General features: G+C 43.8%; 1 protein-coding gene across 1 annotated transcript; it reads left to right on the forward strand.

Moving 5' to 3' along the window:
- Positions 1-17,031: 17,031 nt before the first annotated feature.
- Positions 17,032-27,459, forward strand: PGM2L1 (phosphoglucomutase 2 like 1). The gene is made up of 3 exons (XM_032219686.1): positions 17,032-17,763; positions 26,507-26,674; positions 27,301-27,459. The coding sequence occupies exons 1-3, from the start codon at positions 17,647-17,649 to the stop codon at positions 27,457-27,459; spliced, it is 444 nt and encodes a 147-aa protein (XP_032075577.1). The 5' UTR covers positions 17,032-17,646.
- The last annotated feature ends 459 nt before the right edge of the window (positions 27,460-27,918 follow it).

Consider the following 27,918-nt stretch of genomic DNA (forward strand, 5'->3'; position numbering starts at 1 on the left):
TGTTCGTTGAGGAATTCTGGGAATTGAAGTCCACATAATACCGTATTAAAGTCGCTGGGTTCCTGTATCAAGCTGGAAGAAAGTTGCTGAACTAATTAGCACTGTGGCTAATACTGTTGGTATTTTCTTTCTGGCTTCCAAATTAAAATCTTTTGTTAAGTTTAACAATGTTTAACGAAGATGTTTAACAAAAAAAAAGTTTAACAAAGATGAAAAGCCTCTTTTCAGCGGTTCCCATGCTCCCATTGTTGCTTAGGGATTTCTTAATGATAACCAGGAGAAAAAAACATATTTCAGCTGTCCTTGTCTGAAACCACATCCTGTTTCCAGAAGGGATTGCTATATCCCTCCAGCAGCTCTGGTTGACTCAGAGGCTCTTTTCCTGTAGCCACATAACATGAGGGTGATGGGAGGTCCTCGACTTACGACGTATTTTGGGCAGATGAGGGCAGGTCATCACTCCGTAATCAGCTGTGATTTGTTTATTTATTTATTTGAATTTAGTAGCCGGTTAGGTGTTGGTTGAGGCTACCTGCAGCCAATAATCCTGCTTTGAAGTCAAAGCAAGGAATTTTTATAATTGCACAGTTTTGTACAATAGTGCCCAAGGGTTAGAGCAACTGGGAGGCACCACCCTTAAGTCCTTTTTCATTGGCTTAGGAAAAACTATGGATTATTCTATTCTTATTCTTAATTCTATTCATATTCCTATTCTATTCTATTCTACTCTATTCTTTTCTACTCTACTCTATTCTATTCTATCCTATCCTATTCTTCTTATTCTTTTTTCTATTCTGTTCTACTCTACTCTGTTCTATTCTATTCTTCTTATTCTTTATTCTATTCCATCCCATCCCATTCTATTCTATTCTTCTTATTCTTAATTCTATTCTGTTCTATTCTATTCTACTCTATTCTTCTTATTCTTTATTCTATTCCATCCTATCCCATTCTATCCTATTCTTCTTATTCTTAATTCTGTTCTATTTTATTCTATTCTTATTCTTAATTCTGTTCATATTCTTATTCCTATTCTATTCTTCTTATTCTTTATTCTATTCTATCCCATCCCATCCTATGCTATTCTTCTTATTCTTAATTCTATTCTATTTTATTCTATTCTTATTCTTAATTCTATTCCTATTCTATTCTATTCTTCTTATTCTTAATTCTATTCCATTCTATTCTCTATTCCATTCTATTCTCTATTCCATTCTATTCTCTATTCTCTATTCCATTCTATTCTCTATTCTCTATTCCATTCCATTCTATTCTCTATTCCATTCTATTCTCTATTCCATTCCGTTCCTGCCTTTATTGTTTTTAGAAATAACTCATGGGGGCAAACTTGCCTATTTCTCCTTCTTCCTCCTATTTCCCCGAAAACAATCAGGTGGGTTGAGGTGAGGCAGAGGAGCTGGCCCAAAGTCACCTAGCTGGCGTTTGTGTCTTAAGATTGGACTAGAACTCACAGTCTCCTAGTGATTAGCCCAACATCACCTAGCCGGCTTCCATGCCTATGGCGGGACTAGAACTCCCAGTCTCCTGGTTCCAAGCCAGCACCTTAACCACTAGGCCAAACTGCCTCTCTATATCAGTGTTTTTCAACCACTGTGCCGCAGCACACTAGTGTGCCGTGACATAGTGTAAGGTGTGCCGTGGGAAAAACCCTTTATATATAGTCAATATAGGCACAGAGTTAATTTTTTTTAACATTTTCTAATGGTGGTGTGCCTCGTGATTTTTTTCATGAAAAAAGTGTGCCTTTGCACAAAAAGGTTGAAAAACACCTCTATATTAAACCAATGCAGACAGAACATCGATTACGGCAACTGTTTTCACCTTTCGTCTGTCTACCGTGATTCCAACCCTTTCCTGAACATTTTTATGACTGCGAGTGGGATGCTGGGGGGCAGATGGCTTGACCGCTCTAGACCACCAGCTAGATCAGTGATGGGCAATCTTTTTGGCGTGGTGTGTCAAAAATCGGCAAAAAATCGAGCATAACTTGCGTTGTGTGTCACTTCGACAAAAACATAATTTTGCGCAATTTATAGTTGCTGCTAATGGCGCTCACAGTTCCCTGCTGTGGTGCGGTCGTAACCGACAGTCCCAGGAGTAGACTCTCTGTGCCGGCCTGACTGGAGAGAGGCGCGCACTGTTCCCGTGCTCCTCTCCTGCGGGTCCTCCCTCGCCGCGCTGATGACATGTGTGCGCACGGCACGCACGCCTTACCAGCAGCCCCTGCGCTCAGAAAGGGGCGGCGGCGATACAGTAAGTGAGTGTGGGCGGGGGAGATCACACGTCCCGCCCCCCCCGTTCCTCCAGCACAGATTCTTTCATCCTCGGCAGCCGTGCAGGAGCCGAGGATGAATCGCATGAAATCCTGTGCGTGTCACCCCAAATGGCTACGCGTGTCAGCACTACCTGAAGTCCGTGATGGTGTTCAGCGCTTGAAGACAGATGATGTTGGGCTCTGGAAGTTCTTGTTTCACCATATCCTGTCAATGGGAAATCAATTCGTCAATTTAATGGGTTGATATGCCGCCCAATCCCGGGGGGGGGGGACTCAGGGCGGCTTACAAGTATGAATAAAATAAAATAACATATAGGGGAAGAACATAAAACAATACAAACATTTTAAAAACACAACATACATTCCGGATTAATTGGGGGGTTGACCTGGTTCGTGGCACGACAAAACCGCGCTCGACTAATCCGCGCCCGATTAAACCGCATCGCTGATGTCATCAACAGGGCGACAACAGCGAGCGCGGAGAAATAAGGGCGCTTTAAATAGCGCTTTGAAAGCAAGCCGATTCAACTTAAGGTAAAGGTTAGGTTTAGGGTTAGGTTTAGGGTTAGGTTTAGGGTTAGGTTTAGGGTTAGGTTAAGGGTTAGGTTTAGGGTTAGGTTTAGGGTTAGGTTTAGGGGGGTTAGGTTTAGGTTTAGGGGTTAATTTTAGGTTTAGGGTTTACAGCGTGCTTCTGTCTCCGCGCTGTTGTCGCCCTGTTGATGATGTCAGCTACACGGTTTCATCGAATGCGCTTTAGTCGAACGCGGTTTTGTGGTGGAACCGACCTGGTTTGAGTCAGCAACCCCAGGCCTGCCGGAACAGCCAGGTTTTGGTGGCTTTTTGGAAGGCTGCAAGGGTGGGAAGGGTCCGGATTTCTGCTGGTAACTCGTTCCACAGAGCCGGAGCAGCTACAGAAAAGGCTCTCCCCCGAGTGGTCGCCAGCCGGCATTGTCCGGCCGACGGCACCCGGAGGAGGCCTAACCTGTGAGTTCTTATCGGACGTTGGGAGGTATGTGGCAGGAGGCGGTCTCTCAGATAGCCAGGTCCTAAGCCATGTAGGGCTTTAAAGGTAATGACCAGCACCTTGAAGCGCATCCGGACACTAATAGGGAGCCAGTGCAGCTCACGGAGGATAGGTGTAACACGGGTGTACCGAGGTACCCCCGATATCGCTCGCGCGGCTGCACTCTGGACCAGCCGCAGTCTCCGAACACTCTTCAAGGGCAGCCCCATGTCCCCTGTCAGAAGACCATCTCAGCTCTGCTAAGAAGAACCCTCAAAAGGTTGAAGACCTCAGAGGGTCCTTTGGGTTCTGCTAAGAGTTGAAGATACAAGGCTGAGCAGATCATTGAAGAGAGGGGGTAAGAAGACCAAAGACATACAGTGATGGCTCCCACCACGTCGGAGGTGAAATTGTCGAGAAAGAACTCGGTCATGTGAGCCCAGTTGATTGTCTTGCTGAGAACGGCTAAGAACTTAAAGAAGCTTTTCTTCATCACATCATCCTAGAAGGGGTTGGGGAGGAGAGGGGAAAAAGAGAGAGAGAGAGAGAGAGAGAGAGAGAGAGAGAGGGAGGGAGAGAGAGGGAGAGAGGGAGAGAGAAAATAATTGATTAAAAGAAAAAAATTATTATTTTTAATTATGCGAGGGGTGTGTATCTTTCTGCCCATTCAAGTCTTCCCATAGAGCAGTGTTTCTCAACCTTGGCAACTTGAAGATGTCCGGACTTCAACTCTCAGAATTCCCCAGCCAGCATTCGCTGGCTGGGGTATTCTGGGAGTTGAAGTCCGGACATCTTCAAGTTGCCAAGGTTGAGAAACACTGATTTAGAGGGAAAACTCATATAATAGGAAATGCAGGCCCAAGAAGAATTATAATAATAGTGGTGATGAAGATGACGATGACAAATAGAACAGAGTGATAGAAGAGAGCAGAATAAAAGAGTGGGAAGGGACCTTAGAGGTCTTCTATTCCAACCCCCTGCTGGAGCAGAAGAACCTACACCCTTGCAGACCAATGGCTGTCCAGCCTCCTCTTAAAAACCTCCAGGGTTGGGGCACCTACAACTTCTGAAGGCAACTTCTCTTCCACTGTTTTCACCGTCAGGAAATTCCTCCTTAGTTCCACGTTGCTTCTCTCCTTGATGAGTTTCCATCCATGATTCCTCGTCTGGCCTTCGGGGGCTTTGGAGAATAGCTTGACACCCCCTCCTCTCTGTCACAGCCCCTCAAATATTGGAAGGCTGCCATCATGTCACCACTGGTCCTTCTTTTTACTTAAACTAGACATACCCAATTCCTGCAACCATTTTTCTTCTTTTGGTCTTCCCAGTTGTGATGGTGTTCTCCATCAATGAAGGCCTTCAGAATTTATTTATTGTTTTATATATTTATTTTATTTAGGGAGTTTGTATGCCGCCCACTCTCAAAGAGACTCAGGGCGGCTTACAAATAAAAAGGAAGGGGGAACATACAAAAAAAAACAACATTAAAAATTCCACAACATTCATAACTTAGGATGGGACTGGATAAATCAACAGCCCCCCGGCCTGCTGGAACAGCTGTTGTAATATAGTTCCTTGTGTAGGTCTGTGTCCCTCATGGCCCAGTTCATACCAGGGCATGCAGAGCCACGCTGAATCACACAGGAGAAAACAAACTCCTAGAACGCCATAACATCCTGATAGTGCATAACATAGCATCCTGAGATGTGCCCTACCAATGACGCCCAGGATTTGACCATATATAGACAGAACTTCCCTGAGCAGTAGATTAGAAATTGTACTTTTACAGGCTGTTTTTAACCACATGCTATTGCTCCTCCTGCCTTTGTCCTATCTCAATAAAAGGGGCTTCCAGACCCCCAATCTGGGTCGCTCCATCCCGAGAAAGAGCGTGTCCATGTCTTTTCTCAACATTGGCCTCATGGACGAACCACGGGAACGTTACAAACAGCCAGATCTTGGTCGCTTTGCGGAAGGCTGGAAGTGTAGTAAGGGTCCGGATTTCCACGGGAAGATAGTTCCATAGAGCCGGAGCAGCTACAGAGAAGGTCCTCCCCCGGGGAGTCGCCAGCCGACATTGACCAGCCGATGGGACCAGGAGGAGGCCCAATCTGTGTGATCTTATCGGTCTTTGGGAGGTAAATGGCAGGAGGCGGTCTCTCAGGTAGCCAGGTCCTAAACCATGTAGGGCTTTCAAAGTAATGACTAGCACCTTGAAGCGTGTCCGGAGATCAATGGGAAGCCAGTGCAGCTCACGGAGGATAGGTGTAACGTGGGTGTATACCTAGGTACGCCCACTATCGCTCGTGTGGCTGCGTTCTGGACTAACTGAAGTCTTCGAATGGACAACCATTTGCCTGAAATGACACAGCGTCTTCTGCTCGAGCAGGGGGGTGGTGGAGTAGAAGACCTCCGAGGTCCCTTCCGACTCTGTTATTCTATGTTCTGAGAATAACGCCCATACCTCTTTTTTGCTGTTGAAATAGTCCATGCTGCTTCTCCAGGAGGACAGGAAGCGCTCCGGTCCCTGTCCAGAATGAGGGTCGTCATTTTCTTCCCAAATCGTAGCCATGGCTGAGAGGTCAGGGACTAACGCTACCATGGGGATGTGGGGGGAGAGAAAGAGTCAATTAATTAATTCCTTCCACCAATGGGAGGGAAGGCCCACCCCATCAGGAGAACCACGGTGGGTCCCGGAAGGAAAATTCCAGATGTTCGGCAGTGGGAGCTGTAGACTTGGGAAGGTCTTCTCCACGTCAAAACCGCGGTCCACTAAAGCGCGCCCGATCAAAGCGCGTACGTGACGTCATCAGCAGCGCGACAAATAAAATTAAAAATAAATTAAAATAAAATTAAAATTAAATTAAAGCAAGCCGATTCACATAAAGGTAAGGGTTAGGGTTAGGGTTAGGGTTAGGGTTAGGGTTAGGGTTAGGTTAAGGGTTAGGGTTAGGTTTAGGGTTACGTTAAGCGTTAGGGTTAGGTTTAGGGTTAGGTTAAGGGTTAGCGTTAGGTTTAGCGTTAGGTTAAGGGTTAGGTTTAGGGTTAGGTTTAGGGTTAGGTTAAGGGTTAGGCTTAGGGTTAGGTTTAGGGTTAGGTTTGGGGGGGTTAGGGTAAGGTTTTCGTGTTAATTTTAAATTTACCGCTCACAGCGTGCCGTTTTCGTCGCACTGTGATGACGTCACGTACGCGCTTTCGTCGAGCGCGCTTTAGTCTACCGCGGATTTGTGGTGGAACCCTTCTCCAAGGTTCTTCAGATCCACAACAGGCTAAAGAAACGGGACAAGGGACCTTCCAAATTTTGGGCGAGCCCTGCCATTAGGAACGTGATGCCCCCCCATCTCCCACCCCTAAGAATAGCCAAAATGTTGAGAAATTTAGCGCCAAATTGTTGGAAATGCGATTATGAATCAGGCACGTACTACCATGTGTGGTGGCCCTGCCAAAAAACCCAAAGAATATTGGCGAAAAATTCAAAGGTGGCTGATAGAGTTAACCAAAGGGGAAATAGAATTCAAACCAGAACTATTTCTTTTGCGAATCATAAACGATAAACATAACAAGGGGCTAATCTACTTAATAATACATATTATCCCGGCAGCAAGAACAGTCTTTGCCCAAAACTGGAAAAACAGGGAAATTCCACAAGAGGAGGAAGTGATTAGGAAAATTCTGATTTGAGCTGAAATGGATACATTGACGTGGGAATCGAAGGATAAAGACGAATCAGAATATTATAAGTTCTGGGATAAATTTTATCGATGGTTGGAACAAAAAAAAAAGGAGAGACCCAAAAATAAACAACGACTAAGATTGATAGAAGGGAGATTAGAATTATGGATGAAATCATAAGAGTGAAAATGTGTAAGACGAGAACAAAGCAACATGGAGGGAAATAGGATATCCTTATATTTGTAAATACTGAGCAGACCAATTGTATAATATTTAACTTTATATTCTAGTATGTATGGCAAAGGCATTGCCATGATGGTTGCACTGCGTCCAATGAACACAAATAAAAAAACTTTTTAATAATAATAATAAAAAGGAAAGTGATGCCACCAACTCCCTGGAAAGATGGTGGAATAGCAATAGCAATAGCAGTTAGACTTATATACCGCTTCATAGGGCTTTCAGCCCTCTCTAAGCGGTTTACAGAGTCAGCATATTGGCCCCAACAACAATCTGGGTCCTCATTTCACCCACCTTGGAAGGATGGAAGGCTGAGTCAACCTTGAGCCGGTGAGATTTGAACAGCCGAACTGCAGAACTGCAGTCAGCTGAAGTAGCCTGCAGTGCTGCATTAAACCACTGCGCCACCTCGGCTCTAAATGAAACAGTGGGTTTCACTTATTTTTACCACCATGCGTGCTGATACTCGCTTCGTGCATGCTCATTCAGTTTATGCGCCCGGCCTTCCACGCATGCGCTTTGCTCATGCGCGTGCCTTCCCCACATGCACCCAGCCTCAAAAGCTAAAATCGACAGCGCTGGTGCGGAAGGGGATGGGCCCACCTGTGATCTCCGCTACCGGTTCGCCCAAACGATACCGAACCGGCTGAAACCACCCCTGGTAGAAACTTTTGTGGAATCGAAGCAAATCATCGTGGCTCCGTGCCATGTTTTATGAGACAGGACCTTCTGTGGGGGAGGGTCTCCTCGGAAAGTCTGCCCGTAGTCCTCGACTTACAACCTTTCATTTAGGGGCTGTTCAAAGGCACGAGAGCGCTGGGGAAAAGTGACAATTTCTCACACTGACGACCGTCGTAGGCCACGTGATCAAAATTCGGACGTCTGGCCACTGGTTCCTGTTTATGACGGTCGCGTGCGATCCCCTTTTGTGAGCCTCTGACGAGCAGTGTCAACAGGGAAGCCAGATTCGCTTAACAACCGTGTGACTCACTTAACCACGGTGGCAGGAAAGGGGTCATAAAATGGGTCAAAACGACTGAAACGTTGGGCTCAATTGTGTCACAGGTCAAGGGCTACCTGCGATTCCTAATTCCAACAGGGAGGAGTGGGATGATCAGCGAGCCCCCCCCCAATCTTGCTCTGCCCCCCTCCTTCATTCTGCCCCCCCCCATTTACCAGAGCTCAGATTTTTCCGCCGTCTGTTTTTTTCCTTCTTGGTTTTTCGGAAGATCCTCTTGAGGCACCGGAGCAGAGGGCCTCCGTTGTCCGACGGGATGTCGTCTTGCGAATCCTCCTGGCTCAGCTCCAGGCTGTTGGGGGACAGGTCCGAATCTTCCCACCGGAAAGGGACCAACCCCTTCAGGAGATCATTGTCATCGTCAAGAAAGCTGCAGAGATCCATTCTGCGGTGGAGTAAAAAGAACCTGGGGGGTGATTGAGGGACCTTCTGGAGATCCGCCACAAGAGGCCAATCCAGACTCCTCTAACCTGCTCTCTCTCCCCAGATCGGGCTGGGTTGCAACTCCCATCATCCACAACCAGTGGGGTCAGGGACGCTGCTGGCTGAGGTTGATTGAACGGCAGCCTCCATCAAGGGGAGGGTTCCTAATTTCATGGCGTGGGGTTGGTAAGCAATATATGAATATGTGTGTATAGCCCTCCCCCACCTTTGTTAATGGGCCATTTAAAAAAAGCCTGAGCTAGTCTACATAACAAAGGTAGGATTAGCCTTCTACAGAAACCCACCACATGGCACCTGGGAATTCAACCAAGCTTGGGACTCAAAAAGTCCCAGGAGTGGGATAGAAGAAAGATGGGTAGAGAGGGCGGGAGAGAGGATGGGAGGGAGGGTGAGAAGGAAGGGAGGGAGTGGATCGGGAGAGAGGAGTGGTAGAGGGGGAGGGGAAGTAGGGTAGAGTGGGATGATGGAGGGAAGATAGAAAGTTGGAGGGGGGTGGAAGAAAGAGGTGTATGGAGAGTGGAAGAGATATATTGGGTTTCTATTTTGGGGGGTATTGTTGACAAGAGGAATTGCTGCAATTATTGTTTAATTGTTGTATGGCTCCGGCTATGCACAGTATATATGTGAGTGTATCAGAGGTGGGTTCCTACCAGTTCGCACCAGTTCGGTAGAACCGGTTCGTCAAATCTACCAAACCGGTTAGAAGAGGTTCCACCAGTGGACCCGGAAAGCAGGCCACACCTACAGAGGAGGTTCCAAAATTTTTTGAATCCCACCACTGACACACACACACCCACACCCACACACACACAGACTCACACAGAGAGAGAAAGAGAAAGAAAGGAAGAAATAAATAAAGAAAAAAGAAAAAAAGAAAAAGTGAGAGAGAGAAGGAAAGAAAAAAGGAAAAAGGGACAGAGAGACAAAAGGAAGGAAAGAGAGAGAGAGAAAGAGAAAGAGATAAAGAAAGAAAGAAAGAAAGAAAGAAAGAAAGAAAGAAAGAAAGAAAACACATGGCCAGCAAGCCACTCCCACCAGGTCACATGGCCGGCAAGCCACTCCCACAAAGGAGGCCACACCCACAGAGTAGGTTCGAAAAAAATTTGAAACCCACCACTGGAGTGTATGAAAATGAAAAAATGGAAAATAAAAACCTTTTTACATATTAAAAAAAAGTCACATGTGTTTATGATGTTTAATAAATTTACACATAACCTACAAAGTTAGCTAAGATACACACACACACACACACACACACACACACACACGAGTCTGGCAACCAATCAGAATACATTTCTTACACAGGAACAGGAAACAGAGAAGTGGGGCCGAACAGAGAGTATAAAAACCCAGGAACTCTGGTTTTTTTTTTCTTTTTCTTCTCCACCCAACATCTGGAAGCATCTGATGATTCCCCCTTTTTCCCCACGACCTCAAACCACGAGATCCTGCCCACCATTAAACCATCTTTCCAAGACAACCTCCGTGTTTCCAGTGTCTTTTCCCCCACCCCACTTGGAACCGAACCCAGAAGGACGTCCTTCTCTTCCAACAATTCCAGGCGTGGTTTTTTTCCAAGGCATCATGAAGTGGTGCTAACGCTTTGCGTGATGCGGATTCTATATTACCCTGCTAATGCAGCTGAGGTCTGCACGAGACTCCAAATCCCATCCCTTCCTTCCAAATAAACCTGAAATTCGCCAAACAAGCCCTCCTTCTTCGAAAGAAGACCACGGGGGCCTAAGTATGGATAGATGGGAGGACCGCAACGCTTACTTGTTGTTGGCTAGGAGTAAAAAGATCCGCTCTTCTTCAGCTGAATCCAGCCAACTGGCTCAGAAGCTTATGGGGCAGCCACATTTTGAAGGCAGGTGTGGGTCACCCTGGAAACCACAGGGCAGAGTTGCTAGGTGACCGCCCAGGTAATAAAGGAAGGACCAAGGAATATGGGGCTCAAGGGAGTAGCCTCCAAGTTGGATCCCAACCTCATCTTCAAAGATGACTCAGTTCTGATTTAATGATAACCATCATTCCCAGTATTAAGCCAGGCGTCAGAACTGGTATTCCTCATTTCATTTCTCCCCCAATTAAAAAAAAAAATGACTTATGAGTTTCTTCCGTGCAGCCTCAAAAGATATGAAAAAGGAGTAGGATTTTTCTGGAGCAATTCAATCAGATTCACTGATTACATTTTTATACATACATAATATTAAGCTTTTTACGAAACAAAACATAAGAATCAAATTCAACATCCATTCTTCCCATTCCTAAGACATCGGTATATCCCCTTTCGTTTAGCATCTTACATACCTTCCATTTGTTTTTCATTTGCAATTTCCTCTTCACATTTATAATTCCTGTAACCTAATATTTACATATATCAATATTCTATTTTCATTCGTTATTATTCCTATTCTCTAACCACTGATACCATTTGTCCCATACTGTATCCTTTCCTATTACCTTTTCTTCATTTATCATATCCTATTTTTCCCTCTCTATATCTCATTCTTGAACATATGCATATATATTAATACCAGAGGTGGGTTCCTACCGGTTCGCACCGGTTCAATAGAACCGGTTCGTCAAATCTACCGAACCGGTTAGAAGAGGTTCCACCAGTGGACCCGGAAAGCAGGCCACACCTACAGAAGAGGTTCCAAACATTTTTTGAAACCCACCACTGATTAATACTTCCTTTTCTATTTTCCCCCTTCTTCCCCCCCTTTGCTTCCTATCGGTCTCCGGACTCGCTTCAAGGTGCTAGTCGTTACTTTTAAAGCCCAACCATAAAATCTTCCCCATGTCTTTTTTTTCCCCCAGAAATTTAATCCCCCATTCATTTTTGGGAATTCTCCCATTTATATTTCACTCAGGAAGCTTTAATTCTCAGCTGCACAGGACTCTAATTTTCCATATTTAAGTTAATGACATAAGGCTTATCTTCTTTTAGTGATTAATGGACAATGACATTTACCAATTACATATTTTGACTTGTTATAACTTGAGGATAGCAATAGCAATAGCTATAGCAGTTAGACTTAAATACCGCTTCATAGGGCTTTCAGCCCTCTCTAAGCGGTTTACAGAGTCAGCATATTGCCCCCAACAACAATCCGGGTCCTCATTTCACCCACCTCGGAAGGATGGAAGGCTGAGTCAACCTTGAGCCGGTGAGATTTGAACAGCCGAACTGCTGAACTGCAGTCAGCTGAAGTAGCCTGCAGTGCTGCATTTAACCACTGCGCCACCTTGGCCCATGTCTTGAAGTACACCCATTCCTCTTTATTCTTTAGTCTCTTCCAACTGTTGTTATTCTGTTACTCTATCCTGTATTCTGGTTGCATTGCAAAGAGATCTGGATGCCTTTTGATCACAATTTTGGTTTAAAATTACGCTGGAAAACAGGACAAAGAGGCAGACACGGCAACAGCAAGGACGCTGGCAGTGTGTTACCTGAGCAGGCAGGTGAAACACGGATGCCCCTATTAAATAAGCAATGATCAGACAAAGACCAGCCTGGAAAAATAAGTATACAGCTATAGGGGCCATTCACGCCAACTTAACTCCCCAGCTGCTCTTCTGACACACTCAAGTCATTGGATAGGTGTTGTAATATAGTTCCTTGTGTAGGTGTGGGTCATGCTTAGTCTCTTCCAATAACGGGGCATGCAGAGCCATGCTGAACCACACAGGAGAAAACAAACTCCTAAAACTCCATAACATCCTGATAGTTCATAACATAACATCCTGAGATGTGCCCTACCAATGACGCCCAGGATTTGACCATATATAGACAGAACTTCCCTGAGCAGTAGATTAGAAATTGTACTTTTACAGGCTGTTTTTAACCACATGCTATTGCTCCTCCTGCCTTTGTCCTATCTCAATAAAAGGGGCTCTCAGACCCCCGATCTGGGTTGTCGCTCCATCCCGAGAAAGACCGTGTCCTGTCTTTTCTCCACATTGGCCTCATGGACGAACCACGGGAACATCACATTTGGTAGCAGAGGATGGTAACGTTACAGATAGGTGCAGAAGAAAAAGAGGCGAGGTTTAAGCTGGCACCTCTCCAGGTGCCTGGATCTACAACTCCCATCCTTGACATCATCAAACATGCCTTTTCAATGGGAAGAAAATATCCCCCCCCCCCCCAAAAAAAAAAAGAATCAATCAAACAGCAAAGAGGGAAATAGTGGGAAGAGACTAGGAAAAGCCCTTGGGGAAACTACTGGAACAGTAAAATTAAAAGTGAGAAAAAAAGGATTCAGAAGAAAAAATACAATAATTATAAAAAGAAGAAAGAAGAAAAAGAAGAAGTTAATAGAATGGGATCAAAGAAGAAAATTTATAAGAAGTGGAATCTTTGGTAGATGAAGAGAAAAAGGCTAGAGAGGAGGAGGAAGGGATATAAGGTACATATTAGTAGTTTAAAGGGAATCACATTAATATTATTAATGGTGGACAGTTGATTAAGACGTAAGGGAATTATGCCGATATTATTAATTGTGGATAATTAATGTTTTTAATGTAAAAAAAAACCTGATTTTGACTACGTATGTTGCTTACAGCAAAACAGACCAACAGATGAAATGTGAAACGGCAATTTGGTTTTAACTTTGAAGTTAATTTAAATTAAGAGACCAAGATGGGTGGGATGGGGAATTTGAGAAACATATTTAGCGAGTGTTATTGCAAGAGATTAGAAATTAAGGGTGATTAGTGATATTGTTTATGTACTATAAAGAAAATCGTGACCCGTCAAAAGCGCGTTCCACAAAAGCGCGGTCGACGAAATCGCGTATGTGACGTCATCACAACGCGACGAAAAAGATCAAAAAATTGACGAAAAAGATCGAAAAATTGACGAAAAAGATCGAAAAATTGAAATAAAAATTAAATTACAGCAAGCCGATTCACATAAAGGTAAGGGTTAGGTTAAGGGTTAGGGTTAGGGTTAGGTTAAGGGTTAGGGTTAGGGTTAGAGCGTTAGTGTTACATTTAGTGTTAGGTTAAGGGTTAGCGATAGGTTTTTCGTTACGTTAACGGTTAGGTTTAGGGTTAGGTTTAGGGTTAGGTTTAGGGTTAGGTTAAGGGTTAGGTTTAGGGTTAGGTTTAGGGTTAGGTTAAGGGTTAGGTTTAGGTTTAGGGTTAGGTTAAGGGTTAGGTTTAGGGTTAGGTTTGGGGGGGTTAGGGTAAGGTTTTCGCTTTATTTTTACATTTTTCGATCTTTTCCATCGCGCTGTGATGACGTCACATACGCGCTTTCGTCGTCCGCGATTTTGTCGTCCGCGGTTTTGTGGTGGAACCGAAGAAAATAAGTTTAAGATAAAAAGAATAGGGAAAGAGAATAATAGGGCTGAAATTGGAAACAGAGATATGATGTAAAATGGGTTATGTATATGAGAGGGTGCAAAAGAAAAGATCCAGACATCACTTTGTTCATAAAATATGTAAAAATTTGCAATAAAAAAGAACAAACCTTGGGGAAAAAAACCCAGGCCTTTTCAATCAAAGATGTACCTGGAATGAATGAAAGCTTGAATTAGGAAGGGCTTTTAAAGCTTTTAGTTCTCTAAGCTTTTTAGCCATGGATGGAACTTGAACGCACGGTTAGCATTTGGATTTTAAAGGAATGCAGGAGGAGGCCTCTACGTAGAGCCACAGCTCAGCCTCAAAATATTCGTCGCAAAGCGAGACATTAGTTAAGTGGATTCTGCCTCATTTTATGCGCTTTCTTGCCACCGTTGTTAAAGGAACTTCTGCTAAAGTTAAAGTTAGCCGCACAATTATTCATCAGTGGTGGGATTCAAATAATTTAACAAGCAGGTCTCTGTCCCAATGACCAGCTGGATAGGTGTGGCTGGGTGGGTCATGTGACCGCGTGGGCGTGGGCCAACTCAATGTCACTCACGTCGAGGGGCGCTTAGCCTTGCCCGGCCTCTCGGGACCGTGGGAATGCTGCAACGGTCGTAAGTGTGAAAAACAGTCACAAGTCACTTTTAACTTTGAGTGGCCACTAAAAGAACTGTTGTAAATTGAGGATTGCGTGTATTTGTAGTTGGACTGTGGTGCCCCTTGGCGCCCTTTGAGTTTGGTTGTTTTCTTGCAGAGGTTCCAGCACCCAACCGTGACCCGTCAAAACCGCGCTCGACTAAGCCGCGCCCGATTAAACCGTGTCGCTGACGTCATCAACAGGGCGACAACAGCGGGTGCGGAGAAAGAAGGGCGCTTTAAATAGCGCTTTGAAAGCAAGCCGATTCAACTTAAGGTAAGGGTTAGGTTTAGGGTTAGGTTACGGGTTAGGTTTAGGTTTAGCGTTAGGTTAAGGGTTAGGTTTCAGGTTAGGTTTAGGGTTAGGTTAAGGTTAGGTTTAGGGTTAGGTTTAGGGTTAGGTTTAGGGTTAGGGTTAGGGTTAGGGTTAGGTTAAGGGTTAGGTTTAGGTTTAGGGTTAGGTTAAGGGTTAGGATTAGGTTTAGGGTTAGGTTAAGGGTTAGTATTAGGTTTAGGGTTAGGTTAAGGGTTAGGTTTAAGTTTAGGTTAAGGGTTAGGTTTAGGATTAGGTTTAGGGGGGTTAGGTTTAGGTTTAGGGGTTAATTTTAGGTTTAGCGTTTACAGCGTGCTTCTGTCTCCGCGCTGTTGTCGCCCTGTTGATGACGTCAGCTATGCGGTTTTGTCGAGCGCGGTTTAGTCGAGCGCGGTTTTGTGGTGGAACCCACCCAACTAGGCAACATCATCAGTGCTGGGAGGGATGGGTGCTATTCCTGTACAGTAATCAGTGCTGGTAGTGTTGTATTTTTAATAGCTCTTTTGTTATGCTTTTGTTTCCTGCTTGTTTCTTTCTGTGATCCTTCCTCTTCTTATTTCTTCCTTGATTCTGCTTCCCCCCCCTTGCTTGATAAATATCTCGTAATAGTAAATAGTAATTCCTTCATTAGGGTATTGTTTTCTACTTGATTGTTTGTCTGGGGTTAATCCCTGCTTATCTAGGCGTTGGCTGCTGGAGAGGAAGCCTTCTAGTCTTCTATTTTTGTTTCCTTCTCGGCTTTTTTATTGTCTCTTTTGAATTGTGTGTAAATAAAGTTGATTTCTATTGGTCTATTGACACCTGATGTGTCCAGTACTAGGAGTCAGAAATGACCTTCATCCTGTAGTGGAGATGGGTGGCATTAAAATTTAATAAAGAGTAAAAACATGAAAGAAAGAAAGAAAGAAAGAAAGAAAGAAAGAAAGAAAGAAAGAAAGAAAGAGAAACAAAGAAGTTGTAAGTCATCCAGTTACCTTTTGGGAGAGATAGGAGACAAAAGAAAGAAAGAGAAAGAAGGAAAAAAAGAAATAAAAGAGAAAGGAAAGAAGGAAGAAAGGACGAACAAGAGAGATAGAAGGAGAGAGAAAAAGAAAGAAAAGAAACAAGAGAGAAAGGAAGAAAGGACGAACAAGAGAGATAAAAAGTAAGAAAGAGAAAAAAGGAAAGAGAAAGGAAAGAAAGAAAGAAAGAACAAGAGAGAAAGGCAAAGAAAAACGAAGAATTTGTAAGTCATCCAGTTACCTTTTAGGGGAGATAGGAAACATAAAAATTTAGAAAGAAAGAGAAAGACAGACGGACAGACAGACAGATGGACAGAAAGGAAGAACGAGAGAAAGAAAGAAAGAAAGAAAGAAGAACAAAAACAAAGAAATTGTAAGTCATCCAGTTACCTTTTAGAGGAGATAGGAGATGAAAGAAAGAAAGAATAAGAAAAAAAGAAAGAAAGAAAGAGAAAGAGAGAAAAAAATAAAAGAGAAAGGAAAGAAGGAAGGAAGAAAGAGCAAGAGAGATAGAAGCAAGAGAGAAAAAGAAAGAAAAGAGACAAGAGAGAAAAGAAGGAAGGAAGGAAAGACGAACAAGAGAGATAGAAAGTAAGAAAGAAAAAAAAAGGAAAGAGAAAGGAAAGAAAAAAAGAACAAGAGAGAGAGAAAGACAAAGAAAAAACGAAGAATTTGTTAAGTCATCCAGTTACCTTTTAGGAAAGATAGGAAACATAAAAATTTAAAGAGAAAGACAGACAGACAGACGGACAGAAAGGAAGAACAAGAAAGAAAGAAAGAAAGAAAGAAATAAAGAAAGAAAGAAAGAAAGAAAGGGCGTGTTGGGGAAAGGCCCCCCCCCGACTACATTTCCCAGCAGCGCCCGCGGCTCGAGCTGACGAAGGCATGGATGGGCGGGGCCCTTCACGGCGGCGGCTTCACTTTCTCCGCCCATGGGGGGGTGGGGGGTGGGGCGCTCAGCGCATGCGCACAAACCACCGCCGCCTTTTCCCTCAGGGGAGGCAGTTGCCGTGGAGCGCTTTTAGTATTTAGTATTTTAGTATTTTATTAGGATTTATAGGCCGCCCTTTTCCCTGAGGGAAAGAAACGGGGAGGCTGCGGCGATGGTCGTCGTGCGAGGAGGGCTCCCCTTAGGATGAGGAGGGGGCCTTGTCTCCCCCCCCCCTCCCCTCTTTTTCTCTTCCCAATATTTATAGGACGCTTATCTAAAACCTCAATTATGGCTTTTTCCCCCCCCCTCCCACAGCAATTTTTGTGAGGAAAAAGGAATTACCTCAGGAAAAACAGCTGGGGGGAGGGGAAGGGGCAGAAGGGAAGATTGACAGGCCCCTCCCCCGCTTATTTTAGGGAAGCCCCTCCCCCCGACCATTTTTGGGGAAGCCCCGCCTCCCCCCCTGCTCTCGCCACGCCCCCCCTCCCCCGCCCTTCCCGAGAGCCCCTCAGCCAGGCTGAGAGGGGAGGGGGGGCTACCGGGAGGAGAGCAGGCGGTCACGTGACCCCCCCCTTCGATCCTCCCCCGCCTGCAGGTCGCTCTGCCTGCAGTTGCACGTGTGAACGGGGAGCGCCGCCGCAGCTGGGTCGCCCGCCTGACCCCCACCACTCCCGTTTTTCCCCCGTCCTCCTTTGTTAGAAACCCCCCCTCGCCCTCCAGGGCTATCCAGAGCCATGGGCGACCCCCGGGACGTGGTGCTGGGGGATGTCAACTCCAACCTGCTGATCGGCTGCAGCACCGGGGACGCCCAGCTGGACCGGGCGGTGGGGCAGTGGCTCAGCTGGGACAAGGTGTGTGTGGGTGTGTGTGTGTGGGCACTGGGAAGGAACCCCCCCCCCAATCCCCTTTCCCCAACCTGCCCCAAAATAGGAATTAATAAGGAATGAATAGATAAAGGGGGAATGGCCTTTGGGGGTGGGTGGGGGGGGGGTGACACCCCCCAATCTATCCAAAATAGGAATTGATAAGGAATAAATAGATAAAGGGGGGGTGGCCTTTGGGGGTGTGTGGTGGGTGAGACCCCCCCCAATCTATCCAAAATAGGAATTGATAAGGAATAAATAGATAAAGGGGGGGTGGCCTTTGGGGGTGTGTGGGGTGTGAGACCCCCCAATCTAAACAAAATAGGAATTAATAAGGAATAAATAGATAAAGGGGGAGTGACCTTTGGGTGTGTGTGGTGGGTGAGACCCCCCCCAATCTATCCAAAATAGGAATTAATAAGGAATAAATAGATAAAGGGGGGTGGCTTTTGGGGGGGGTGAGACTCCCAATCTACTCAAAATAGGAATGAATAAGAAATAAATAGATAAAGGGGGGGTTGGTCTTTGGGGGTTGGGGGGGGTTGGGGGGCTCCTGGCAAGGCCAAGTAAGTGGGCATTTGGCGATGCCAACCCAGCCTGGAGACCAGCCCAGGTTTTGCCCACCTGGCAGAGTCTGGGCTGGGAAGGATGTTGGAGGAATGTCCACCAAGACAGGACCACAGCAGGTTGTTGCCATTGTTGTTGTCGTCTTTTACAAATGGCCTGTTTGTGCCAAAATGTGTTTTCTTCCTTTGCTGTCGCTGTCCTTGGCACCCAGTGTGTGTGTGTGGGAGGAATTCATGGTTAGGTCCCTTGGAAGGACCCTGTTCCTTTACATGAATTGATGTGGGGGGGGGGGAAATTGAGGTTTTGGTGGCTCCTGTTTTGGGGGGGACCCACAAATTGTATACACAGGCTGCCGCTTTTGTCAGAGGGGAGAGGAGCTATTACAGACTGTCTGATCTTGGGGTGGGAGGGAGATGATAATGTGTTTGGAAATGCTTTTCTCTTTCTCCAGAAGCCGGCTTTATGTAATTGCGACACCGCATCCTGAAACGGTATTGTTTTAAGAAATACTCAGTGCGATGTAGCCTTGTAAATCCTGTCAGGATAGGCAGTGAGAAAAAATGTCTGAGGGGGGATGGATGCTTTGCAGTTCTCTGCATCAAATATATACTGTGTATGTGTGTGTGTGTGTGTGTGTATGTATGCATGTATGTGTATGTGTATGTGTGTGTGTGTGTATATATATATATATATATATATATATATATATATATACACACACACACATACACATACACACACACACACACACACACACACATGCCTTGGGGTGCTATGAAATAACATGAGTAAGTTGATTTATCTTAAGCTGCTCACAGGTTTTATAGCATCTCTCTGGAAGAATAAAATATACATATACAATACACACACATATACACACTATAGCTTGTGTTTGGTCTTAAAGTTCATTTCCTTACAAAATTGAACTCATTCTACTCCTATTACAATACAATATAAAAATACATCAGTTCTTGTACAGTAAATTTTTTTGCATATATGACAGGCGAACATAAATTTTAAAAAATCAGGACAGAATAAACTATAAAATAATGCAAGATTAATTCACTTATTAAATCTAGAGTATAGAGAAACCTAGAGTTTCATCTCATTTTGGGAAGATAAAGACATTTTAGAAATGGATAGCAAACACACAAATTCGTGCTTTCTAGTGCTATTTCTATTTATAACCCTTTGCATTCTTTCTTTTTCCACTTTTGGAAACGACTTCCAATTGGCATCCTTTTGCACTCTTTTGGCTACCTTATTTCAGGTTTTTCCCCGTCCAGAATGTTTGATGACCTTATAGGAAATCTACTAGTATTGAAGAGGGGAAAAATATGCACAGGGTGTGAGAGCTATCTAAAAGCCGGAGTCGTTTTTGGAAATTAATGAGCATTATCTGTGGATGACTGGCAGAGGGGAGGTTCTGCGTAAGTCTGGCTGTATTGCACAGTAAAACTAGGGAGCATATATTAAATAAAATTCCAGTATGTGGCAATGGACAGTCCATTTGTCTCTCCCCTTATCCCACATTTTAGTCAGTGCCATCACATTTCCCCACAATAGCCTTATATGGAAATCTTTGTTTTTAGGCAAAAGGACTATATACCGTTATACACCGGTGTATGTATGTGTATGTATGTATATATGTGTGTGTGTGTGTGTGTGTGTATATGTATGTATGTATGGCCGGATTTAGATGAAAAGAGGCCCTAGGCTATTCCACTTATGAGGCCCTTTCACCTCCCATTTTTAAGTTTGTAAATTACATGAGAGACAATAAAATACATCATTACTGTGATATATATCAATATATATCAATATATATAGCTGGCCTCCCGACGGAGGGCGGCTCTGCTCTGCGGCAAAGGCAGCGAGGCCAGCCGCCTCCCCTGCTGCGCTCAGCTGCCCGGCTTTGCCCCCTCGCCCTCACCTGCCTGGCCGCTGGTGGGCTCCGCGTCGACGGGGCGGCTACTGGGAGCCGCCGCGCCTCTCGCCCGACCGCTGGTGCCGGGAACGTGGGCTGGCTCCCCAACTGCTGCAGAACGATCTTAACCAATACATTTTTATGTTTGTTTATTAGTCATATGCGTAGAATTTCTCCTTATTTTCGGTTCAGTGTTTTAGTGTTCACTGTTTTTAGAATAGTGTAATTTTAATTTTGCTAACAATTTGAATGTAGGCCCTTCGTAGGCCTCTGTATGTATGTATGTTGTATATGCTTTAAAGCTGCTGACTTTTGCATCTTAGGATGCTTAGAAGACTAGACCTGTAGGAATCCTAGACATTCTGTAATACCTAGAATAATTCCATAAACCGTGTAGCTTCTTCATGTGAAAAAATGTCTTACAGGTCACAGAATTTTGTGTGCTGATGTTTTCATAAGAAAACATTGGTTTTGGAAAGAATATTTAATACAGTGTATCTCAGCTTGGCGACTTTAAGATGTGGACTTCAATTCCCAGAATTCCCCAGCCAGCATGCTTAATATTCTATATGAATCCTATATTAGTGTTGGATTTTTCAGAGATTATGAACCCCCAAAAGAGGGGCCATCCAAATGACTTATTCTCAAATTGTGGACCTCTTCAATTTGCTTGCTCCAAGAACTCCCCTTGGGCTGGGAAGCCTATTTTAGGCTGCAGCTGTCTCTAAAATGGGATAGAGGAAATGATTAATAACATGCCACCAGATGCACAGATAAGAGGAGAAAGTGGAAGCCACTGCTCGGATTTGAGGGATGCCGGCAGAAGCAGAGAACTGGCTTTTAATGTTCAGCTAATCGCAGATTCGGCTCCTGGCTTGGCCAGGTAAAACAGAGATAAAATGGGGCAAAACCCACTTAACAAATTTCTCACTTCGCAGCATAAATTCTGGGCTCCATTGTTGTCATAAGTCGAGGACTAACTACGTATTTCAACTGAATCAGAATGGAGTTCCTTCGTAGAGTTGAAATCTACACAGCTTAAACTTGCTAAGGTTGAGAAATACTACCTTAGATGCAAAGGTGAAGAAATTACGCGATGCAGCTTGATTGCCACAAGTGGGGGGGAAAATGAACTTTATTCCCTACTCGCTCAGGGCTGAAGTCACAGGAAACCCTGCAGAGTTTTTGGAGGCCACATTGGCCAGGCAGTCTGTTAGACCGCCCCCCCCCCTCACTCCCCTCTCCATGCTAAACGGTATCTTATAGTAGATCTGAAGGTTAAAATTGTGATCTGATGTTGTTTATGATTAAATGAGAGTTCATTTTCCTTATTTCCCAACAGCAAAGGGTTAGCTAATGCAAGACGTTACCTAGAAATAACATCAGTTCTTACTGGAACTTTGGATGTTCTCAGCCAGGAATATGACCTTGCTTTGAGAAAACCTGTTCATCATTCTAGCAACCGCTTCTTGCTTTGCTGCCTTTCGCTTATTGTCAGATTTTCAAATATTGTTTTTTCCGCCTCCCTTTCTACTGTTACTGCGGGCAAATGACGTGGAAAGGATATTTTTCATGTGAAGCTTGACTTGAAGAGGTTCTGCATATTGCCAGGCTGGAGAGTACCAACCGGCACAGTTTGGTCCACTATTACATTTCCTGTTTGAGCAGGCTTCCACTCCAACCACCGTAGCATCCCCATAGTCAGGGGATCAGAATTTGGACCCTTGGCCACTGGCATGTATTTACGATGGCTGCAGCATCCCAAGGTCACTTGGTCACCATTTGCAAGATTCTCAGCTGACTTCCAGCAAGAGGAGGGGGGGGCAGATTTACTTAACAACCATCTGGCTCAGCAAATGGAAATTCTGTTCTCAATTGCGGTCTTAAGTTGTGGACTACCTGTATTGCAATCTTACCTGCATTTATTAGGGAGAGAAGCTCACAGTAAGGCCCATTTTGTGTGTGTGTGTGTGTGTGTGTGTGCGTGTGTGTGTGTATATATATATATGTATGTATGTATGTATGTATGTATATGTATATGTATATGTATATAAAAGTTGTACAGCAAGCAAAGACAAAGCACTAATTGCAGGTAAACCACATGCTAAGTGGTTTTGTAATAAGGAAATTCAAGCTGCCTAATTCTTTTGTCACATTTAACAAGGCTGAATTACCATCTTTATTAACAGGAGGTTGAATTCTTTTGAGTATGTAGTTAATATTTGGGCAGAGAAGTCTGTACCAATGCCAGTGTGGCATTCTTTTCACAGGAGCTAGAATTTCTGTTGCTGGGTAAACAGATCGTTACGTTGGACCACAGATAAAGAGATTTGGGAACTACTGAATCTTATCAGGATTGTCTAAAGGCAATCTCCTCCTATTGCTCTTTCTAGCAGAATCTTAAATGGCTTTTAACTCAAATGTCCTATTCTGTGCCCTGTATGGAAACATTCCAGCTGATGGAAAACTACAGGGTGGGCCCAAAATTTCCATGCTAAGCAAGATAGCTAAACGAGTTTTGCCCCATTTTATGATCTTTCTTGCCACAGTTGTTAAGTGAAACCAGAGGCTTGGTGGGGACCTTCCAGGTCTTCTAGTCCAACCCCCTGCTTGAGCAGGACACCCCATACTATTTCAGTATATTCATTTTATCTATAATCATTTCAGTTGTTATTTTAGTAACATGGTGGCTAAGTCAATCTGGCTTCCCCATAGACTTTGCTTGTCAGAAAGTTGCAAAAGGGATCACCTGACACCCCCCCCCCCCAGGACACTGCAACTAGTTGCTAAGCATTTGAATTTTGATCATGTGACCATGGGGATCCTGCAATGGTTGTAAGCGTGAAGAATGGTCATGTCACTTTTTTCAATAATGTAACTTCAAATGAATGGCTGTAAATTAAGTACTGTTCTTTTTTTTTTTTTGACCATCTCTGACTTTTTAAGTGATTCTTGGTAATTTGAAGAAAGAGTACTGTTTTAAACCACTATCAGATTGGTACCTGCAGTCTACCTTCCCTTAAATTCTCAGAGAAGAGAGAAAGAGGTGTTATTTCATGCCTCCATAGGCAGGGTATTCCATGATTTGCACATTTAAACTATATAATTGCTGACTGATGTTACAAATACAGAAAATTTGGGATTATGGATCTAATCTTTGCACAGATTAATCTGTGCAAAGGTCCATAATCCTAAATTTTCGGGGGGGGGGGGGGTTGCCAAGAGAATTTAAAAGACCTTGAAAAATAGAACAGTATTTCTTCCTGTTGGAAACACCCATCCATGCATTGGGGAAAATTGTGATGGAATTGAACTCTTTCCTCTTCTGCCATACCAGACAGAAACACATGAATCTTGAGTGACTTAGATTTGATCATGCATGAATAAACCTCAAAGATTTACAGTATACGCAATGAGAATTTTCCTATTAAAATGTAAAATGCATTTTCCTCTCCTTTCACTGTTCAAGGCAGTGTAAAGTTCTCGTCCTGTGAAACGCTTCATTTTTACATCGGTTTGATGGAGCTGAACAGTGATTCAGAACATCATTTGCACACGAATTAGACACAGCCTGTTTACCTCATCTAATTCATGTGCAAATGATGTTCTGAGTCACGTTCAGCTCCATCAAATTTCATGATTTCAACAGGAGAGCATGTTCTTTTATTCAAGGCTGATATTCGTTGAGTTCTTTCGAAGGTCAGCCAGATCTGGATGCCAAGTAACTAAGCTGCTTTGAAATGAGGTGGGCAGCAAATAAATTTAATTGATTAATAAAATAAAAACAGTCTTTTCTTTGAGATACCTATTTTTCAATTTCCACCAACTGACCAATGGCTGGCAGTTCCCTGGATCCCGCTGCTGGCTGACCCCTTTGTGGTAAAGGTCAGGCTTCTCACTCACCCCTGGGACTCTAGATGCCGTTGCCTTTTTAAAGTGCCTGTAAAGAGGCCGTGAGCTGCAGAGATCAGCTTGTGATCCATCTGGGATTTTATTATGCATGAATTTTCTTTAAGCAGTTGCACCTAAATCAGAAGCTGCAGGGCATGTTATGCAGTACAAATTGCACTCCCGGTGATCTATCTTCTTACCAGCCAGCCCTCTTTATGTTTGGCAGAAACATGAAAGCATAAACATGCAGCTTTGCAAATTCCTCGGGTTTCACAGAAATAATTTGGCAAAACAAATGATAGCATGTACAAGGCTTTCTGAGATCAGCAACAAAATTTTCCTCCAATTATAAACAGGTTGTGGCTTTGTTCTGGGCTTTTATTGACTATAATCAAAGTGACTTCTGACATTTGAATTATGATTATTTTTTTGTATTTAATAGTTTATTATTTATTAGTATTTATTATTTATTAAATTTGTTTGCTGCCCATCTCACCTCAAGGCAACAACTCTGAGCATTTTACAACATTAAAACAAAACCACAAATATGGTTTTCACATTTTAATGACATTAAAATAGCAGTAAAACACAAGTTATAGCTACAGAAGGTTGCAGATAAAATTCAGAACTTTGATTGTTAATGCAGGCTCAGTGCAGAATGATAGACTGTTTTTGTTTTGTATTTTGCAATTCCTTCTGCTTGCACAATTTCTGTAAGTATGTCTTGGAATTTAAAACATGCTTTAAATTATCAGTTTGTGCAATTGTATGAGCCCATTAGGAATGTGCTGGTTTGATGCTGGACTGACTTGAGTTCTTCTACATCACTCTTTCCTTAGGCATGGTTGGGTCACTTTTGGCCTCTCATTCTCTCTCGGCCCAACCCACCTCACAGGGTTGTTGTTGAGTGGAATATAAGAAGCAAGAGCATTTATTTATTGGCTTGTACAAAACAAATACATGGAATACATGTCGTCCTCTACATGGAACCACAATTGAACCCAAAACTTATGTTGTTAAGCAGGTCAATTGTTAAATGAGTTATGCCCCCCATGAGCTTGGTAAGCAAATCACTATAGTTGTTAAGTGAATCGTGCGGTCATTAAGTGATTCTGGCTTCCCAGTTGACTTTGCTTGCCTGGGAAGGTTGAAAATGGCCATTCCAGGATGCCACAACCAAGTTTGACCACGTGACTGTATGTCAGGCTGTAACAGTTATAGGGTGAAAACTGGTCAGAAGTCACTTTTTTCAGTGCCCTTGTAACCTCGTGATTTGTGACCAGTTCTCACACCTATGACTGTTGCAGCATTCCCCCCCCCCCAGGTCACACGATCAGACGTCGAATGCTTCGCAACCAGCAGGTAGTTACTATGGTTACAGAGTCCCAGGGTCACATGATCGCTATTTGTAACCTTCCCAGCTGGCTTCTCACAAGCAAAGCCAATGGGGGAAGCTGGATTTGCTTAGAGACCACACGATTCACTTAACAACAGCAGTGATTCGTTTAACAACAAAGGCAAGAAAAGGTTGTAAAATGGGCACGACTGGTTTAACTTAACCTTGCTTAGCAATGGAAATTTGGGCTCAACTGTGGTCATAAGTCGAGGGCTGCCTGTAGGGTGTTTTGAGGAGCCCTATTTTGTTTTTGTTCATTTGGAGTGTCTTTAAGGTCGTTTTAGTTCCAGGCTCTGCATAGTTTTATGTTTTTATCTCTTTTTATGGATTTTCTTTTTAAAAATTCTGTACGCCACTCAAGAGTCCCATTGGATTTGGACAGCTACAACAAATTTGAATGAATGAATAAATAAATAGGCCAACGTGGAAGAGTCAGTGGAGAGAAACCTTGCAATAGCTCCAAAGGTTTTCAGGCAGCCTCTGCTGATGCACGGCTAGGGAAGCGGGAAGCTGAGTTGAGTCAGGCTTGGTTCCCACTCACTCTTGCAAGCAGTGAAGATGTTTTTGGCTTAAGTGGCTTGCTTGCTTGATTGTATGATAGCACGACTTTCTCTGGGGTGCTTGGTGCTCTCTGAGACTGGCGGTTTTCTTGCAGATGTCTCATTGCCAAACTAGGTAACATCATCAGTGTTAGAAGGATGTTTGGTTTGCTCGCGGTTTACCTCACTTCCTTCTAGCACTGATGATGTTGCTTAGTTTGCTAATGAAACGCCTGCAAGAAAACCACCAACCACAGAGGGCATCAAGGACCCCACAGTTCAAGCTACAGATATTCTTTTCTATGAGTTTCTCTACTAGATGGCATGAATTCCTTTACAAAGTCATTAGCCCACTAGGAGCACGTGATTATGGCGCGTGAAGTCTGATCCTGCCAATTGTCTCCTTTGTAGAATCCTAAAACCAAAGAGCAGATTGAAAATCTCTTACGAAATGGGAAGAATAAGGAGCTGCGTGATCGTCTGTGCCGCAGGCTGACCTTTGGGACCGCCGGCCTCCGTTCCGCCATGGGGGCTGGCTTCTGCTACATCAACGATCTTACCGTGATCCAGTCGACCCAGGTGAGTTCCAGAGCCATTATGAAGGCTAAAAGCTCTTCGCCCCTCTCCTCTGTCCTACATAGGACACCAGATGCTTTGTTGGTGCCCCATAATGCATGAAAGACGTAACCTGAATCGGAAAAACCAATTTTAAAAAAACATTGTTTAATATGAGATGTGCCTCTGATACATCCTGGGTACATCTAAAGCAGGGATCTTCAAACTCGGCAACTTTGAGATTTGTGGCCTTTAGCTCTCAGAATTCAACTAGGATATTGTGTGGATTTCCAATCCCAGAATTCAACTTTAAGATCTGTGTACTTCGCCCCAGAATTCAACCTTAAAATGTATATAAGATGTATTTAAGATGTATGGACGTCAACTACTTTAAGTTGAAGTCCAATCATTTTCAGGTTGCCAAGGTTGAGAAACATTGATCTAAAATGTTTCTGCCATACTCTTCAACTAAAAAGGCTCAAAAACGGACAATAAAGCAAAGCAAGTTGTGTTTCCTCCTCTCGCTGCCAAATTCCCGTTTGAAAAAATGCAGCAGAAAAGGGCAAAATGGAAAGGGAGAGAGAGATGGAGAAGCGACATTTGGCTGATTTTCTGCCGTTTCTGAATTTCTGCTGTTGCTGTCCATTTAGCATTGCAGTTGCAGGCAAATTTTCAGTAGCGTAGAAGAACCGTGGATTTACACTAAGAGAAGGGTATCTGAGGCAGGACTTGGAGGAAGCAAGAGCTGGCATTGCTTTGGAGATTTTGGCATTGTGGAGGCTGTCCACAACCCTTCTTCCTTTGACTAGGCACTGAGTGTTCAACGAAACAGATTTGCCCAGTCTTGTTAAGTAATTCTAAACGGGGAAAAAAAATGCTTGGGGTTATTGGTGAACTTGGCTTAAACTTCCCTTGCAAGATAAAACAATAAAGTGGAACAGGGATTGCTCTTCTGAGCTTCCTGGAGGAATATTAAAACAGAGAGGGTTTGTTTTTCCTGAGCCTGCCAGAATATTATGTGGTTTTTTTAAGAAAAAGATTTAAATGGAAGAAACCCTGAGGAAACGCATTTAGAAATGAATTCAAATTATTGTCGCGTGGCCCTATTAAGAAGCAAAATGCTCATTGCTTGAAGCGCTGTCATTTCCAATGAAGGGAACATCGCTTTTTTATCTGATTTTTTTTAAAAAAATCTTGGGTGAAAGTGACATTCCAAGGAAGGCTGTGGCAGTGAGGCAGCATGGTTCATGTATACTTTGGCTTGCAAC

Source organism: Thamnophis elegans, chromosome 6 (assembly GCF_009769535.1).
Source record: "Thamnophis elegans isolate rThaEle1 chromosome 6, rThaEle1.pri, whole genome shotgun sequence".
Lineage (NCBI taxonomy): Eukaryota > Metazoa > Chordata > Lepidosauria > Squamata > Colubridae > Thamnophis > Thamnophis elegans.

Bases quoted from the DNA above. Each gene is read 5' to 3' on its own strand.
- PGM2L1 (XM_032219686.1), top strand. From the start codon at position 17,647: ATGGGCGACCCCCGGGACGTGGTGCTGGGGGATGTCAACTCCAACCTG. The intron at 17,764-26,506 runs GTGTGTGTGGGT...TCTCCTTTGTAG, and splicing joins AGTGGCTCAGCTGGGACAAG to AATCCTAAAACCAAAGAGCA. The intron at 26,675-27,300 runs GTGAGTTCCAGA...CTGTCCATTTAG, and splicing joins CCGTGATCCAGTCGACCCAG to CATTGCAGTTGCAGGCAAAT.